Source organism: Cupressus sempervirens, chromosome 5 (genome assembly GCF_028749045.1).
Source record: "Cupressus sempervirens isolate cs-2001-9-10 chromosome 5, ASM2874904v1, whole genome shotgun sequence".
NCBI classification, from domain to species: Eukaryota; Viridiplantae; Streptophyta; class Pinopsida; order Cupressales; family Cupressaceae; genus Cupressus; species Cupressus sempervirens.
The window spans coordinates 236,032,357-236,047,883 of NC_143122.1; the positions used below are offsets into that span (position 1 = coordinate 236,032,357).

The 15,527-nt window shown below is 32.4% G+C and overlaps 1 protein-coding gene across 1 annotated transcript; it reads right to left on the bottom strand.

Annotated features, from left to right (window-relative positions):
• Positions 1-6,967: 6,967 nt before the first annotated feature.
• Positions 6,968-8,210, bottom strand: LOC149555365 (copper transport protein ATX1-like). The gene is made up of 2 exons (XM_089833618.1): positions 7,976-8,210; positions 6,968-7,212 (listed from the first exon to the last, which is right to left on the bottom strand). The coding sequence occupies exons 1-2, from the start codon at positions 8,055-8,057 to the stop codon at positions 7,049-7,051; spliced, it is 246 nt and encodes an 81-aa protein (XP_089689744.1). The 5' UTR covers positions 8,058-8,210; the 3' UTR covers positions 6,968-7,048.
• Between the last annotated feature and the right edge of the window lie 7,317 nt (positions 8,211-15,527).

Sequence of the window (15,527 nt, forward strand, 5' to 3'; positions counted from 1 at the left end):
TTTTAGGTTACCCTTTCGGGTTTCGATCTCCTTTTATAAGGATTGATCTTTTGTAATAATTTACATCTTTTCATTATCTAAGAATACAATTTTCATTTTTTCAAAGCAAACCCTTGCCTCTTCTTGTCTTTTTCTTCCCTCTGACATGTTTTCTACATGCAGGTATTCGAGGGCTTCATGGATTTGATTTGCATATTTGTTCAAATCCTTCATTATATGTTGGGATTGTTGCAAGATTCTCTGCTAATCCTAAGGAGAATCATTTGATGGTTTTTAAAAAAATTATGAGATATCTGAAAGGAACAGAAGACTATGATCTATACTACAAGAAAAATGAGAAGTTTGAGTGGAGAGCCTACACTGATGTTGATTGAGTTGGAAACATTGATGACAAAAAGAGAACTAGTGGAGGAGCATTTTTCTTAGGAAAGAGGTTGGTCACCTAGACCAACAAGAAACAAAATTGCATATCTCAATCTACTATTGAAGTTGAATATGTGGTTGTTGTAGTGAATTGTACAAACATTGTATGGATCAAACAGCTACTCAAAGGTATGAAATAAGAAATCCTTGAACCTTTGATACTTTGTTGTGATGATACAAATTCTATAAATATATGAAAGAACCCTATGATGCCCACAAAGACTAAGCACATTTCAAGCAAGTATCCTTACTTGAGAGAGTTAGTTCAAGACAAAGAAATGAAGATGGAATATGTGAATACAAAAGAGCAGATAGCTTATATTTTCACAAAAGAATTACTTAAGGATGCCTATGAGTATCTAAGAGGTAAACTAGGGGTAATACGCCTATCCAAAGCTACTTAAGAAGCATGAGTAATGCCCTACATCAACCAAGTTGAATGTTGTATCTTACAACTTGATGTAGTGGATATTACTTTAGGAGCTTCCAAAAGTAATCAAAGAGCTCAAACAGAAGATCAATCACAACTTAGGTGACAGGGGGAGAAACTAAAATTTTTAACATCTATATGTTGAGATGAGAAGTTTTTGGCATTATTATCAAAGAGGGAGAAATAAAGAATACCAAAAAGAGGGAGAATTACTTTAGAAGGAGAAAGAAATATGAAATACTTGCTCGGAGGGAAATAGTGTACTTGATAATTACTATTGAGGGAGAAATACATCTACCTAGTATGAGGGAGACAGTATTGAGGGAGATATAAGAATAGAGTAGACATATTAGAAAGAGGAAGCTATTAGAGAAATTCAGAAGGAGAGACCTTGCAAAATGACAGATGAAGGGAGTCATAAGGAAGAGTTGATTGTCTGTTGATTAGAATTGAATTTTGTAGCCTATACAAAAGATGAAAGCTACTAATAGAGGGAGAGATTTAAATACAAGGAATTATTTTCTTTTTGGAACTATTGTTGGTATTGGTTTGTCATCAATGCCAAAGAGGGAGATTTTTGAGATGAGATTGTTTTGAAGTAAAGAATCTGCAATGGAACAATCATTGTTTTGTCACTGATGTCAAACCTACTACTTTTTGGTAAGACAACTACATAGTTTATTTGAGTGCTATCATTTTTTTGATTGATAAAGAGGATTTGATCAAATGAGATAACAAGAGCACCTAGAGGAAAGGTTGAGTAATGGTATGAAATAGGTGTACAAAGATTAGTTAAGACAGTGATGATATTGTCTATTGTTTATCTACTTAAGGCTGCAAAGATTGGATACATTGATTAATTCTAGAAGAACAAGTAAGATGAATTGTGTCTCCCAAGCTTGATCGAGTGCATAGTAGGTGCCGAGGGAAGTTAGTACAAGCTAAGTAGAAAATTAGTTGGAGCTAAGAAAAGTGAAGATTTAATGTATGCTAAGTGAATATAATATAAGCTGAGCAAACTTTAGTTAATGTCGAGCATTAGTAAACTTTACTGTTTGCCAAGTAAACTAGTGGAAGATGAGTGGAAGAATAGTATGGATGTTGAGTAATAGCATATTGATGTCAAGTACTACTATTCATGTTAAAACATAGATTTCACAAATCTAAGCTAACTATTTTGCTTTCTTGAATTATGCGACGCGTATGAAAGATAACTATAATGAGTTGGTGGCACAAAATTCAAGGTAAACCATTTTGTGACAAAATCAAGGTAGATTAAAGAAAAAGTTTCTAGAGGAACCAAATGGAAAAGTGGATAGATTCATTGTATCCTACCTAACCCTAAAATTGACGATTGTGGTTAAGTGAAAAAAGATTCCAAATCTCTATTTATAGAGAGAGCTAATCAAAAGAAAAGATTTTCATGTGTGAGAACCTATGGAATATAAGGAGTCTAGGGTATTGCTTCATTCAGTGGCTGAATAGAAGAGACTACAAATGGCATGCAAAGCAAGAAGGCTTAACAGTATGAATTCTTGAAGTGTGAACAAGCTATCAAAGTTGATGTGTGTGGAAGCCAAGAAAAATGGAGTACTGAAATAGAGATTTGTAATCTGCAAGTGAGTTGTAATTTTTTATTAGATCAAGCCTTACTGTTACTTTATAATCATTGTATCACTCTAGGGTAAATCCTTTGGATTAAAGTTGACCTAACAGTCATTGGTAAATCCTTTAATCGAGTGACATTCCAAGTAAATGATATAAATTCCTCTAAAAAGTTTCACTCCTAACATGGTGATTGAAATCATTTAACCAAGTCACATTTAATAATGTATATTGTAACCTTTAACAAGGTTAGGCTTTCATAGGGCATCACTTCAGAAGAGTGAGAATTAGTAGCATGTTACTGGCGGCTTTTCCCAAATTGGGTTTCCATGTAAAATCCATGTGTCAAATGTGTTATTGAATCTATTATGTTTCATAATTACATTTTTGCAAAGTTGTTTTGACCTAGGACAGTAACCTACAAAGTTTTAGTCTTGTATGATCTAATGGATGCATGCATAATAAGGTTTTATGGGTATGGTCTACTAAGCATTGAAAAGTTTTATTTGTACATCTAGACCTTGGGTAATTGATTCACCTCCACCCACACCCCAGCCACCTCTCACTTATTCTAAAGAATTCCAACAATTATGTTGCATATACATAATAATTTATAGTGCTTATTCATGATCTGAATAAATAAATCTTCATAATTTAGATATTTTAAATGTCACCACAATATTTTATATACAACTCTTTAAGATAAAATGGATACACTTCACATGTCTCATCTCTACGGTGTCTTTGTGGAATATGTTCATTTTGTTTTTTTTAATAAGGAAAATACTTTAAAATATTGTTAGATTGTATAAAGGGATTTTTTGATGTAGCATTAAGAAAATAAGAGTAGCATTATATTAGGATTTCCAAAAGGGAAAATTAGTGTAAGGCATTAGTTTCATGAACGCGTTTGATTTTAAGTTAATCTACAAAGAATTTGTAAATTTCATGTTGTAGTTTGAATCTATAGCCCTAATAAGGTCCTAGCGAAAAGGCAATAAATTTCTTCATTTAAAAATAGATCTAAATCAAGAAACAACATTTAAAAAAAATATTTGATAAGTTAATGTAGGGTTTCATGTTCTCAAAACATGATAATAAAAAAGACAAAATTGGTTGAAGAAAATAGCCAAAACAATGGAGCATTTAACATTTTTTCAATTTAATAAATGACAATATTTTTGTTGGTATATTTTTAGTAACATGTCTTGGTCTCTTTATCATTTGTGATTTTAGATACATATTTTTCTTTAATTATTTTATTATCTTAATTTTTTCCTAGTCTTTATATATTTTATTGGCTTTTATTTTTATTTTTTGTGATCTTTCTCTCTTTTCTCTAATTGGTTCTCTTGTTTCTTTCTTGTCTTTTGTTTTTATTGCTTCTCTTCTTTTTCTTTTATATTTAAAATTTAAAAATATAAAGTTTTCCTTTGGTTCCATTTTTTCATTTTATTTTGTCCCCTCTTCCCTTTTTGTCCTTGACTTTTTGGCCTCACTTTCTTATTCTTCTTTTCAACCCCTTTGCCCCTACTCTAGTCTACAAAGTGTGATCCAAATGTTGATGCAAAAACTTGAACACAATCACTTCTAGAAATTGTTACTGAATACCATAAATATTTTTGAAACCCATCAGCTAGTATTGTCATAGCCCACTACCCCTCTTTGTCTTGCAAAACCAAAAGTGAAGAAGGATCTAAAGTTAGGATGGATTATTCTTTGTTGGGATTTGATCCAAGGTTCTTGAATATAAGAAGTGGTTATTATTTAAATGGTTTTTAGAGAAATAAATTAGAAAATACCAATAAACCTCTTCTAACAATCAACTACTATTTTGAAGTTCAATCAAGATTAATTTGTATTCATATTTCTAGTAAAAAGGATCACTAAGTACTCTTTCTAGGTCTATCTTAGAGAGGGTCTTTTTTTTAATATTTAGCTTACATTAATATTTTAAAAAATTAAATGTTAAAATAGTTTGATATTATTAATGTGTTCAATGTTATTTCCATAAATTTTAAGAATTATATTTGAACAAGTTCAAATTTCTATTTTAGTCATAAATATTATAAAATTTTGAAATAAACATTCGTCTAAGTTTATTTTTATATATTATTTGATTGTAAAAAAAAGTTTTAATGAATTTTTATAAAAATAAATAATTCTCTACTTTTAATATATAAAATTAGGTGTTTAGTTTAATTGGTTGAAGCAATGATTTTTCATTGTGGAGATTCTTGATTTAAATCTCAAGAGGGACATTTTGGTTATATTTGTGTGGATTCTAAGTTGTGACTCTTGGTCTTCCAAATGTTATAAGCTTGTAAATATCATGTTATTCATAAAAAACACAAGATTGTTAGGTATCTTGACATTCCCTTCTCTATAGAGCCTTTTCTTAAAGACGTGTGGCTTTGGGTTAAGAAAACAATCATCAAGAAGTTAAATAAATGGCACAAATGATCTTTATCTCTAGCTGGTAAAGTTCATGTCTGTCAAAAAATCCTCTCTTCTTACAATATTTATTATGCCTCTAATTGGATGTTCAGCAATTACTAGATCCTTGAAATTCAAAAGGCCATCAGGACTACCCCTGGTCGGGTAGGCAAAGGTAACAAGAAGCTTCATGTTGTTAAATGGGAGTGGTGTCATATTGACAAGCTCCTTGTAGGTTTAGGGTTGAAAACCCTTAAAACTAGTGGCTTAGCTCTTGCCTCCGAATGGAACTTCCACTCCTAGGATAGGGATGATCCTTGGAAAGTTCTTGTCAAAAGTAACATTGACGGAGGATTCCCCAAGAATGCTAAATTCTGGAAAAACTTAACTTTTGTGACTTGATTTGTGGCAACTTTCCTATTGTGATTTAAGACTTTGTTGTTTTTAAATCCATTTGGAAATCTTGGAACCATTTCAAACCTTACATCATGAATAATAACTTTTGTGATAATAAGCAGATCTATGGTGAAAGATCCATTTGCTGGAAACTACAGCTAGCTGCTAAGCTCCTAGCCCTCTCGCAAGGATGCTCTAACAAGCATTTGTCTACCATTAGGATCACTCAACTTGATTATATCTTTGAAACTGACAGGCTCATTATGTGGCATGAGCTAAAGCATAGATTTAACATCCACTTGTCTTAAAAGAAGGTATATAATATGCTCATCAAAGCCTGCAAAGACATTCCTTCTCTCTACCATGTTGACTCTAACAAATTTTTAAACATTAAATGGTCAGATGGAACCATTATAACCAAGCCTAAAGCCAAAAAAATATACATTTTTATTGATTATAATGAATCCATCATCAGTCATGTTAATAAAGTGTGGTATACTGATCTTGATGTCCCCTCTTGGAAGAAATACTTTGACAAACTTTAGAAAAGCATGATTGATCCTAAGATTGAATGTTTTAAATGGTTGTTAATTCTAGATGCATTATTGGAATATTTGTAGAACCCTAAAAATGGGGAGATGTATTTTCTTTGATTGCAACTTTGCTAAAGAGGTCTGGCTCATGTTTGGTATCTGTATGTCTACCAAGTTTAATAATTTTGAAATTATTACTAGTCATATTGATAGGATTAAAAAGGACACTAATATTTTTTGGAACATTCTTTCTTCTAACATTTTATGGCAGATTTGGAAATGCAAGAAAGAGGAAAGATTTCAAAACACTCCTAGGGTTCTTATTAAGTGTTTTCGAAGTCTCACTCATTTAAAAAAAAATTGTAGGTTCATAATACTATGAAAATGGATAAAGATAAATTCAAAAGGATGCTCAAAACTAGATACACCACCTTCTTCGCGACCAAGCTCATATATGGTCACATTTGGAGGAGGCATATGGAGAACATCAATCTTCTCAAGAAAACCATCAAGAAATTTAATAAAGAAATTAGGAGGACCAACAAAGACACTATTGGCAACATGATCCTCCTGCTCAATCAAATTCAAAATTAGAAGAATGTTGTCTGGATGGAAGGTAGTATGGGATGGATGGCATGGGTGGATACTCATTAGGACCTACTTCATTAGTCATTCCTTTACTTTTATTTGTTGGACTATTATACTCTTAAATACTCTCAGTTGGAGGCTTCATCTCTTGTAATTTTTGAAACTCTTTGGTGATACTTTATTTTTTTATCTCCTTATATTTAATACAAAAGTTTCTCTAAATTAAAACAATCCCTATACAAAATTTAATATGTTATTTAGAAAATAATTAATTAAGATAGGAAAAGGTTATAGTAGATATGAAGAGTTACTTCTCATGTTCATTGAAGGTTTTATATTAATCCATTTTAATTATTAAAGGTTGTTCTGAAACATCAATTGGCTCAACAATCAAAAGATATCTTTTGACAAAAAAATCTATGTACATTTCCTTCTTTAAAATATTGTAAAGAGGGATTGAGAATGTGAAGAATTAAGGGGGGCAAACAAAATTTTATTTACTGAAAATCTCCATTAACAAAAGGAAAGTAAAAGCTGTAATGTAGACTTATAGGTAACTTAATATATTGCACAATATTATGATGAGGATAAATAGTTTACAACTGTAAATTCTTCATAAATATATAATCATAAGCATTTACTGGGAAACTTGTCCTGTAGATGCAACGATGTTCTCTTGAACATGCCAGAAGGTAGTTGTCTTTCCAGTCTTAGACACGGTTTGCAGAACATCTTCAGCCTTCACATTCCCTTTAACTGTGACCTTCTTCTCTTGCAAATCTACATCATATGTCTCCACCCCTATATTTCAAATATATTGAATCTTTTCAGTATCATAATCTAATACTATATGTATTCAAACAAGTTAGTTATATATGTGATCCGCAAGTTTTATATATATATATATATATATATATATATATCAAATTCTCATCAATTATGACTATTACAAAAAAAAATTAAAAATTACCAGGTGGTTTATAGGATAGGTTGTCCTTGCTTTTTCGAGTTTCACTGATGATAAAACTCGTCTCTTTTACCTTATTGAACAATTGCTAGAGTTAAGATTCTTTTGGTTTTTTATGTTAAAAATAATATAAAAATTATATTGTTGAAAAATTACCTATAAAGAATTCTAATGAAATGTTTCTGGTTCAACTTTAGAGATCATTTTATTATTGATTTTGTAAAATTATAAATCATAAATACATTCTAATAAAACTGATTTGATTCAGGCAACAATCTACAATATAATGGTAAATTGTGATCCTTTTCATCTAAGAAACTTTGGATTCAAGTCTACTTGAATCTAACAAATAATAATAATTAATCTATCATATATATAAATATATACAGAAAATAGAAAAATTCTCAGCAATTAATATCTGTAACAATGAAAAGCATATATTATTCTTCCCTTCTTCTTTCCTAAAAATCATTAATTGTCCCTTTTTCCAGTCTAATTAATAATAAAATTCATTGTTTTAATAGAATAACTTTAAGTATTACCTGTTTTATCTAATCAAAACAACCTCACAAAAGAATTGTGCCATTGAAAAATTACCTTCCATTTTATCAAGAACTCTCTTCGCAGCTCCAACGCATCCTTGGCATGACATACCCACCTTTAGAACCACAGTCTGCATCTCAAAAACTAAAATCCATCAGTTACGACATAAATCTAACAGACCAACATAAAAGAACATCAATCTCTAATAGCCAGAATTTTTTTTATAAATTTCATATTAGCGAGAAAATAAAAGAAACGTAAGAACTATGCCTGTGACATGTCAGCAATGAGGAATCTAAGAACTTTATCCCAAACCAAATCAATTCACAACAGACTGATTAACCTGCAAACCAATGTCACATATATAGAGAAACCATTGATTTTGATAAGAAAAGACGTTTGGTAATTGATTTACATGGATGGCATTTTCAGCTCTACGTAATTCATGACGAGATATGGAGTAGTAAATAGAAATGTCCATTATTCTTTTACCGAATTATGTCGCTGCGTCATACATGAATGGACTGAATTCATTTCATATATAAACCCGAAATTGATATCTTAATTTTCAAACAAGAAGAAAAAGAAAGAATCGGCAGAAAGAGGATCAAAGATGCAAGTCTTTGCTTAGGAAGCCAACAGAAACCCAATGGGATTGATTTGTTTTTATGTGGATTAATTAATAACATGAGCAAACCCTTACGCAATGAAAGATCCGCAATGAAAATGTCAATGGTGCGATTCAATTTAGTCACAAACTATATGTGGACATTTATTTCACCCCGTGCTTAGTGGGCCATCCCACCAAATGCACTGGATGTGACTAAATTATGTACCTGTTTTTAATGTTTTATCCATTTTTTCAATTACAATTATAATATATAAAATATTTAACTTCTTTTTAACATTCAGATATAGGGTTTTTTGGGGAGGGTCTAGAGGAGAAGAAGCTCCTCTCTCTTGTAAATTAGGAGATAGTTTGCTCCCCCAAGGATTAGTGAGGTCTCTATGTCACAGATATCCATCTTCTTAACATTGCTTTGGTAATGAAAATCAAATGGAATATTATGAAATCTAGAGTGGAATGGGTTAAAATTATGAGGGAGAAATATTTACAAAGTTGCAAGGGTTCAATCCTTCTTAAAATCTCCCAATAGATAGGTTCTAATATATGGAACAACCTTCAAAAATTCACCTTGCTCTTAACCTAAGGTTGTTTCTAGAAAATTATGAATGGTAATGATGTGGATTTCCAGTTGGATCCCTAGGTCAACCAACCTCCTCTAGATTTCTACTCGATATTCCCAACATAAAAGAATGTGTTGGCTGGGCATCTAAGAAATAAGGTTAGTGATTATTAGGATTCTTCTGTTGTTCCTCTCTAATGGAAGATTAACAATAATTGGGGTGGGAATGGTCTTAAAGGGATTTTTGTTTAGCTCAATCAAACTCTCTCATCCCTCAAGTTCCATAGATTGGATCAAAAGGAGAACTTGATATGGAAGAATTCCAACTTAGGATTTTACACTATGAAAATGGGTTTCGGTCTTCTTACGCCCTAATGGCCTCAAGAGTTTGATTGGGGAATATTATGGTAGATGAAGGCTCTTCACAAAATAAATAAAAATTGGTGGGCAATTTGTCATAGGAAAACCATCATCTTGGATAACTTGCAAAAAGAGGTTTCCATTTAGTTAACAAGTACATGTTGTCTGAACAAGAAGGAGAAAATATTTCCCATGTTTTGTTCTTGTGCCCTTTTACTTGGGAAATGAAGCAACGCACCTCGACCTTGTGTAATTACCATTGGTGTTGAGCTAATAACCCCAAAGAGGTGACCGATTCAGGGATTCCTCCCACCAATCATCATTTTTACTAAAGAAGTCAAGTGGCATTCTCGTCTATATGGAAGTGTTAGAAATGCTTTAGAATAACTAACAGGGGGGGTGAATCAGTTATTCAAGGTCCACATGTCCAATTAAAAAATTTTCATCAAGTAAAGTGAGCCTATTAAATTGTTCATACATCCAAGCTTAAACTTTCCTACTTAGCAAGCTATTGTAAATCAACATGCAAGCATAACACATGAAAGATCAACACATAACACAGTGATTTACATGGAAATCCAATTTGGGAAAAACCACTAGTAACATGCTACTCAATTCTCACTCTTCTGAAGTGATGCCCTATAAAAGGCATACCCTATTAAAGGCTACAACACACTGTTAAATGTGATCTGGTTAAAGAATTTATCCACCCTGTTAGAAGTGGGCCTAGTTAGAGGACTTCAAAATATTCTCTTGGAATATCCCCCTATTAAAGGATTTACAAATGGTTGTTAAACCAACCTAAGTCCATAGGATTTTACCCTAGCTTGCACAATTGTTAGAAAGTAACAACAAAGACTTTTGACCTGATTACAATTCACAACTTATCTTGCAAATTTCGGATCTCTATTAAACTCTTCACAATTTGCCTGGCTTTTAGTCTCTGTAGCTCTGATAGCTTGTCCTACTTTCAAGCATTGTCTCCTTGAGACTTCATGCTTGATGTACCAGTGCAATCTCCTATATGACCACTTATTGAAGTAGAGTCTCTATGCTCTATTCTTCCTTCTCCTTGATGCCTTCTCCTTGACACCCTTCAACCACTTTGCAATTTGGCACACCAACAACTCTAGCTTCTCAGCCTATGACTCCTTAAATAGAAGTCTGCAATTGTTTTCCCTGCTCGATTCTCCCCTCCTTTAAATCCAGTTCAAATAGATTAGGTATGAAGAAACATTATGAAGAATCCTCTTGAATTCACTCAAAAAAGGTTTACATAAAATTCTATGCCACTAGCTCATCATCCTTATCTCCATCTGGTTCAAAAAATTCAAGGTAACAAACTTGTCAGCTCAAATCTGGCGAATCTTTGACTTTTCGAATAATGCAGCAGCTCGACACTATTGAAATTTTGGTGCTCGGCACATACTGTGTTACTTGGCATCCACTAAGTTTTACTGATGCTTGGCACCTATTGTGGATTCACTCGGCATTCACTAAGTTTTACTAATGCTCGACACCTATTACTTTTCCTGGCACCTGAACACACTTGGCTCCTTCTATATCACTCAGCACACACTAGATTTTGTATTTGCTAAGCACTAACTAAAAATTTGCTCGACTCGAACTAGCTGCCTCGGCACTCACTAATGAACTTTAGTTAATCTTTGCAAACATCTTTTTTGTAACTTATTCTTCCTGTGTTTCTAAGTGTGGCCAGCCTCTATATCTTCAATTATGTTATCAATACATCATTTTACCATTGTCTTAACTAATCCTTGCACTTCGTTACAAAACCATAACTCAACCTTTCCCTTAGGTACTTTTGTTACATCTTTTTGACTAAATCCTCTTCATCAATCAACTAAGTGATAGTACTTAGATCTTATAAGTAATTATAATTCCAACAAATAGTAGGTTTGAGATCAATGACAAAATAATGATTGAAACATTCTTTAACAACAATCTTCCTTCTTTTTGCAACAATCTCCATCTTTGATAGTACTCATTTTCAATCAAATTTCCAACAAGAAGATGGTCTATTTGGAAAGAAAGAAAGAATTGTATCATTAAAGATAAAAAAAAGATGTTAATTCTATGATCCATGCCTTTATTCACAAGATCAAGGAAAATATGAGGACTATTCATCCCTCAGGGCATGGTACCCTTTGGGTTCGTGGGATTGAGATATTTCAAGAAGATGCAATCTTGTAGAATGTTTTAAAAAATTCAAAACTCGTACAATTGGGTTAAGCAAAAACATAAAATTGGCCCCCCAATCCTAGTTGGTTTCAAATTAAACTTCACTAGCTCATTTACTTGGTAACCTAGGTTAGGAAGGAAGGGGTGGCCTCATTAGGAATTCCAGAGGGATGTTTATGGTTGTGTATATAGTCATTTTAGGTACTCAAATAGCATATGTGGTAGAAATGGTAGCCCCTTTCCATGGTGTCAATTTGGTGATTGGAAAAGGTTTCAAGAAAGTTAGTGTGGAAGGGGATGCATTGAATGTGATCAATAGATTGAATAATAAAGTTGATGTGGGATGGATTGTAAAAGAAATCATAAATAAGCTAAGTTTCAGTTGCAACAATGGATGAGGTGACATGCCATCACATGTATTGAGAGGTAAATAATGTCACTGATGGTATCGCTTCCCTAGGAAAGTATACCAATCACATAAAAATATAGGAAGACATGCAGTCTACTCCCTTAGATGCTCTTGTGGTGATCATGCAGGATATTGTCAAATCAAATAAAGATTTCAATGCATTTAATGGGAAATAATCTTGTCATTTCTTACCTATTTTATTGTCTTTGGGGTTGGCTCATCTTTGATACTTCCTTTTGTGAGCTCTATCTTTTAAAATTATAGTGAAGTTTTCTTCTTTGCAATGTCGAACATTTGATATTTTTTAGTTTGGGTGGTTTTTGGTATTTTGGTCAGGTGTTTCCTGTGAAAGATAGTTTCTACAAGCTATGATGAGCAGGGAACTTCATGAAATTGAACCTGATAATTGCAAGGAATTCAAAACTGATTCCAAGGTTTGGAATACTATGGAAAGAGGGAAATAACATCCTATGTGGAGGGCATAAATGGTTACAACCAAGAGATTTCTCATAGGTTTTTGGTGTCACAAGAGGAGGGTAAGGTTTATATTGGTGGAGTTCTATTCATGGTGATGTTGGAAATCATTGGAGCTATGACTAGGATTAGCATGGAGGGCACTAGAATCCCCTTGAAGACCAAAGTGTATTTCAAAGAAGACTACAAGCTATTCTTGAAGCTAGTGGAAAATATCCTAACACCTCAAGAATGTTCAACTAAAAGAAGTTGCCTAGGGAATGAAAAGAGGTGGCCTCTACCCTTACTAACTTTGTCACTTGTGAAGGTAAGTATTAGCATTTCGATTCCCACCTTTTTCCTATCTTGAATCACTTTAGGAGAAATTTGTAGTTCTACTTCCCCTTCTAGATTTTTTCTCTAGTATCTATGTCCATTGAGGAAGTCAGCATTAAGGGTCCCTCTCTCGATCAAATCCAAATTTACAGGTTGTATGAATTTCATTGGGCTTTGATTCCTCAATCTGGCACTTTCCCTAATCTAACTATGGAGCTCAATAATCTTGTTTTTACCCTTGTGTTGTCCTCAATGATACAGTTTTAGACTCCCCAACAGCCCCCCTGAGTGTCATATGTCTCGAGTGTTAGGGTTATTCCTAATTGTAAAGTTATAGATAAAAAAGAGGAGGAGCAAGAGCGAGCAAAGGATAATGTGGAAGTACTTGATGATTATGTCTCAACTTCTTCATGGGCCATAGAGTTATCCCAAACCCTTGATTCTTTCACTCACTACTTATTTCCCAACTCTACCCAACCTCCCTTTTCCTCCCTTTCATTAAGAATAAGTTGAGATATCCTGAGAACCTTCAAATTTCTCACTATGGTTCTCCTACTCTTCTTCCCACAACTGATGACAATGATGTCAACTTGGAATTAACTTGTGCTCAAATTTTATGAGTTCATCTATTATAATCATCTCAAAGTAGTCATCAAATTGCTATTATACTAATTACATATTGCAATTAGAAAAATCAACAAGCTTAAAGCCCTTGCTAAGGTAGAAAAAAGTTTGAGAACTGGAGAAAAGGAAGAAAAAAAAAAAAGATGAGGCCTTGTGGGATGTGTGGAGAGACTTCAACGAGAAATTGTAAAATTGGGAGTTGTAGGAGAATCAATTATCAGATATTTACAACAGGATGCCCTCAAAGGAGGAGAAAAATGAGATTATCATTGCTCTGGTATCTATGAAGTTGTTGTAAAACAAGTTGGGGGAAAAAATTGAAGAACTAGATTCACAATAGAAAGTATCTCAAGCCAAGATAGATATTACCATTGGAGGGTTTCAAGTGAAGCTGGAGGAAAGGAAGCTCAAAAGAAAAAGGAGAGAGGAAGCTCATGGAAAAGATGAAGGTTTGTAAGTTGTTTCCAAACAAGATGTTGATCAATGGAAAAATCTCAAGGAAATGAGGATGTAGTTGGGTTCTTTTGTTGTCGGTCATTGTGTTGGTTAGTGTTGGTGCATCTCATGTTGTTGTGTTGGTTTCTGATTTGTTGCTAGTTTTTGGTTTTTATTTTATTCCATTATGATTCTATAAATTTTTCATTTGTTTTAATTTTTTCTTTTTGATTTTATTCTTGTTATATTTACTAAGGTTTCACTACTTGTTAATATTTTTCTTTTCATCTGCTAAACTTGGTGTTAAGTGTTTGTTTAGGGTTCAAGCCTTGCCTTGCTTTACATCATTGAAAAATATAGATATAAATAAATTCTTAAATTACTAGGAAAAATGCCATTTTTATTAGACAGAAACATAAATTAGTTGTCCAAAGTATTTCTAAAGAAGATAAGCATATATTGGTAATGGCAAAATTTTAATATATTGTCATTTTTAATTATTTTTGGATTTTTTGTAGAGTGGTTTATAATAATTCATATATTGATAAATGATATAATTTTGTGGAAAGTTGGCCTTATTCTTTTATACATAACCATTATATTTCTACATTTTCAAATTTAGATTTCTCTTATTTACGGTTATCTCTATTACAAGTTGACTTGATAAATATTTTACATAATTTATCCGTACACAAAGACATTATTTATAAAATTCAAAGTATGTTTGTGCATTAGATTATCACATCAAGAAAAAATTACTATCATTCCTACTTCTAGGAGAGATAACTCTAAGAATATTTTAATTTGTAGTAGTAAAAGGAACCTAGTCCTACATCATTATTTTAAAGAATATCATAGTTTTATTATATTTATTCATTTCCATGACTTTAGAGTTAGTCTAATTGAGTTAAGATAAAATGAACCTTTTGATCTAATTATCTTTTCCAATGTATGTTTGAATATAGCCAGTCCTTAACAATCAATACAAAGAAATAAATTTAAGAAAAATCAAAAGTAAATGAATAATATTGCACAAATCAAATCTCTATGTCACATGAAATGTCTACAACTACACTTGATTTTATCCAATTGTAACATTAGTTGAATTTAGGACCGCCACCCCAATATTGGATGTATCAAATTGACCTTTTATGATTCATCACTTGGAAAGTTGGGGTGGGCGAGAGGGGATGACCCCATTAGGAAGTGCAGAGGCATTTTTTTGACAATGCATACAATTAATATGGTTACCTAGGTTGGCATATGTGGCAAAAATGTTACTCCTTTTCCATAGTGTCAAAATTGCATTAAAAAAAGGTTACCAGAAAAGTATAGTGGAAGGCAATGCTCTCAATGTGATTATTATTTTTGTTGATGTAAATAAGTATTTAATATTTATAATTTACGTAATTTTACTTAGGATAATGCATTTTTATATTAATTGTCATGCAGACACCTAGGAATTTGCATATTCATATGAGTTGTCATGTAGACAACATAGTAGTTTGTACTCCACTTGAGCACATGTTGTAAACTACATCTCTTAATGAGATACACCTTTGTGTTCTTATCCTATCATTATTGCATTTACTTTCATGTA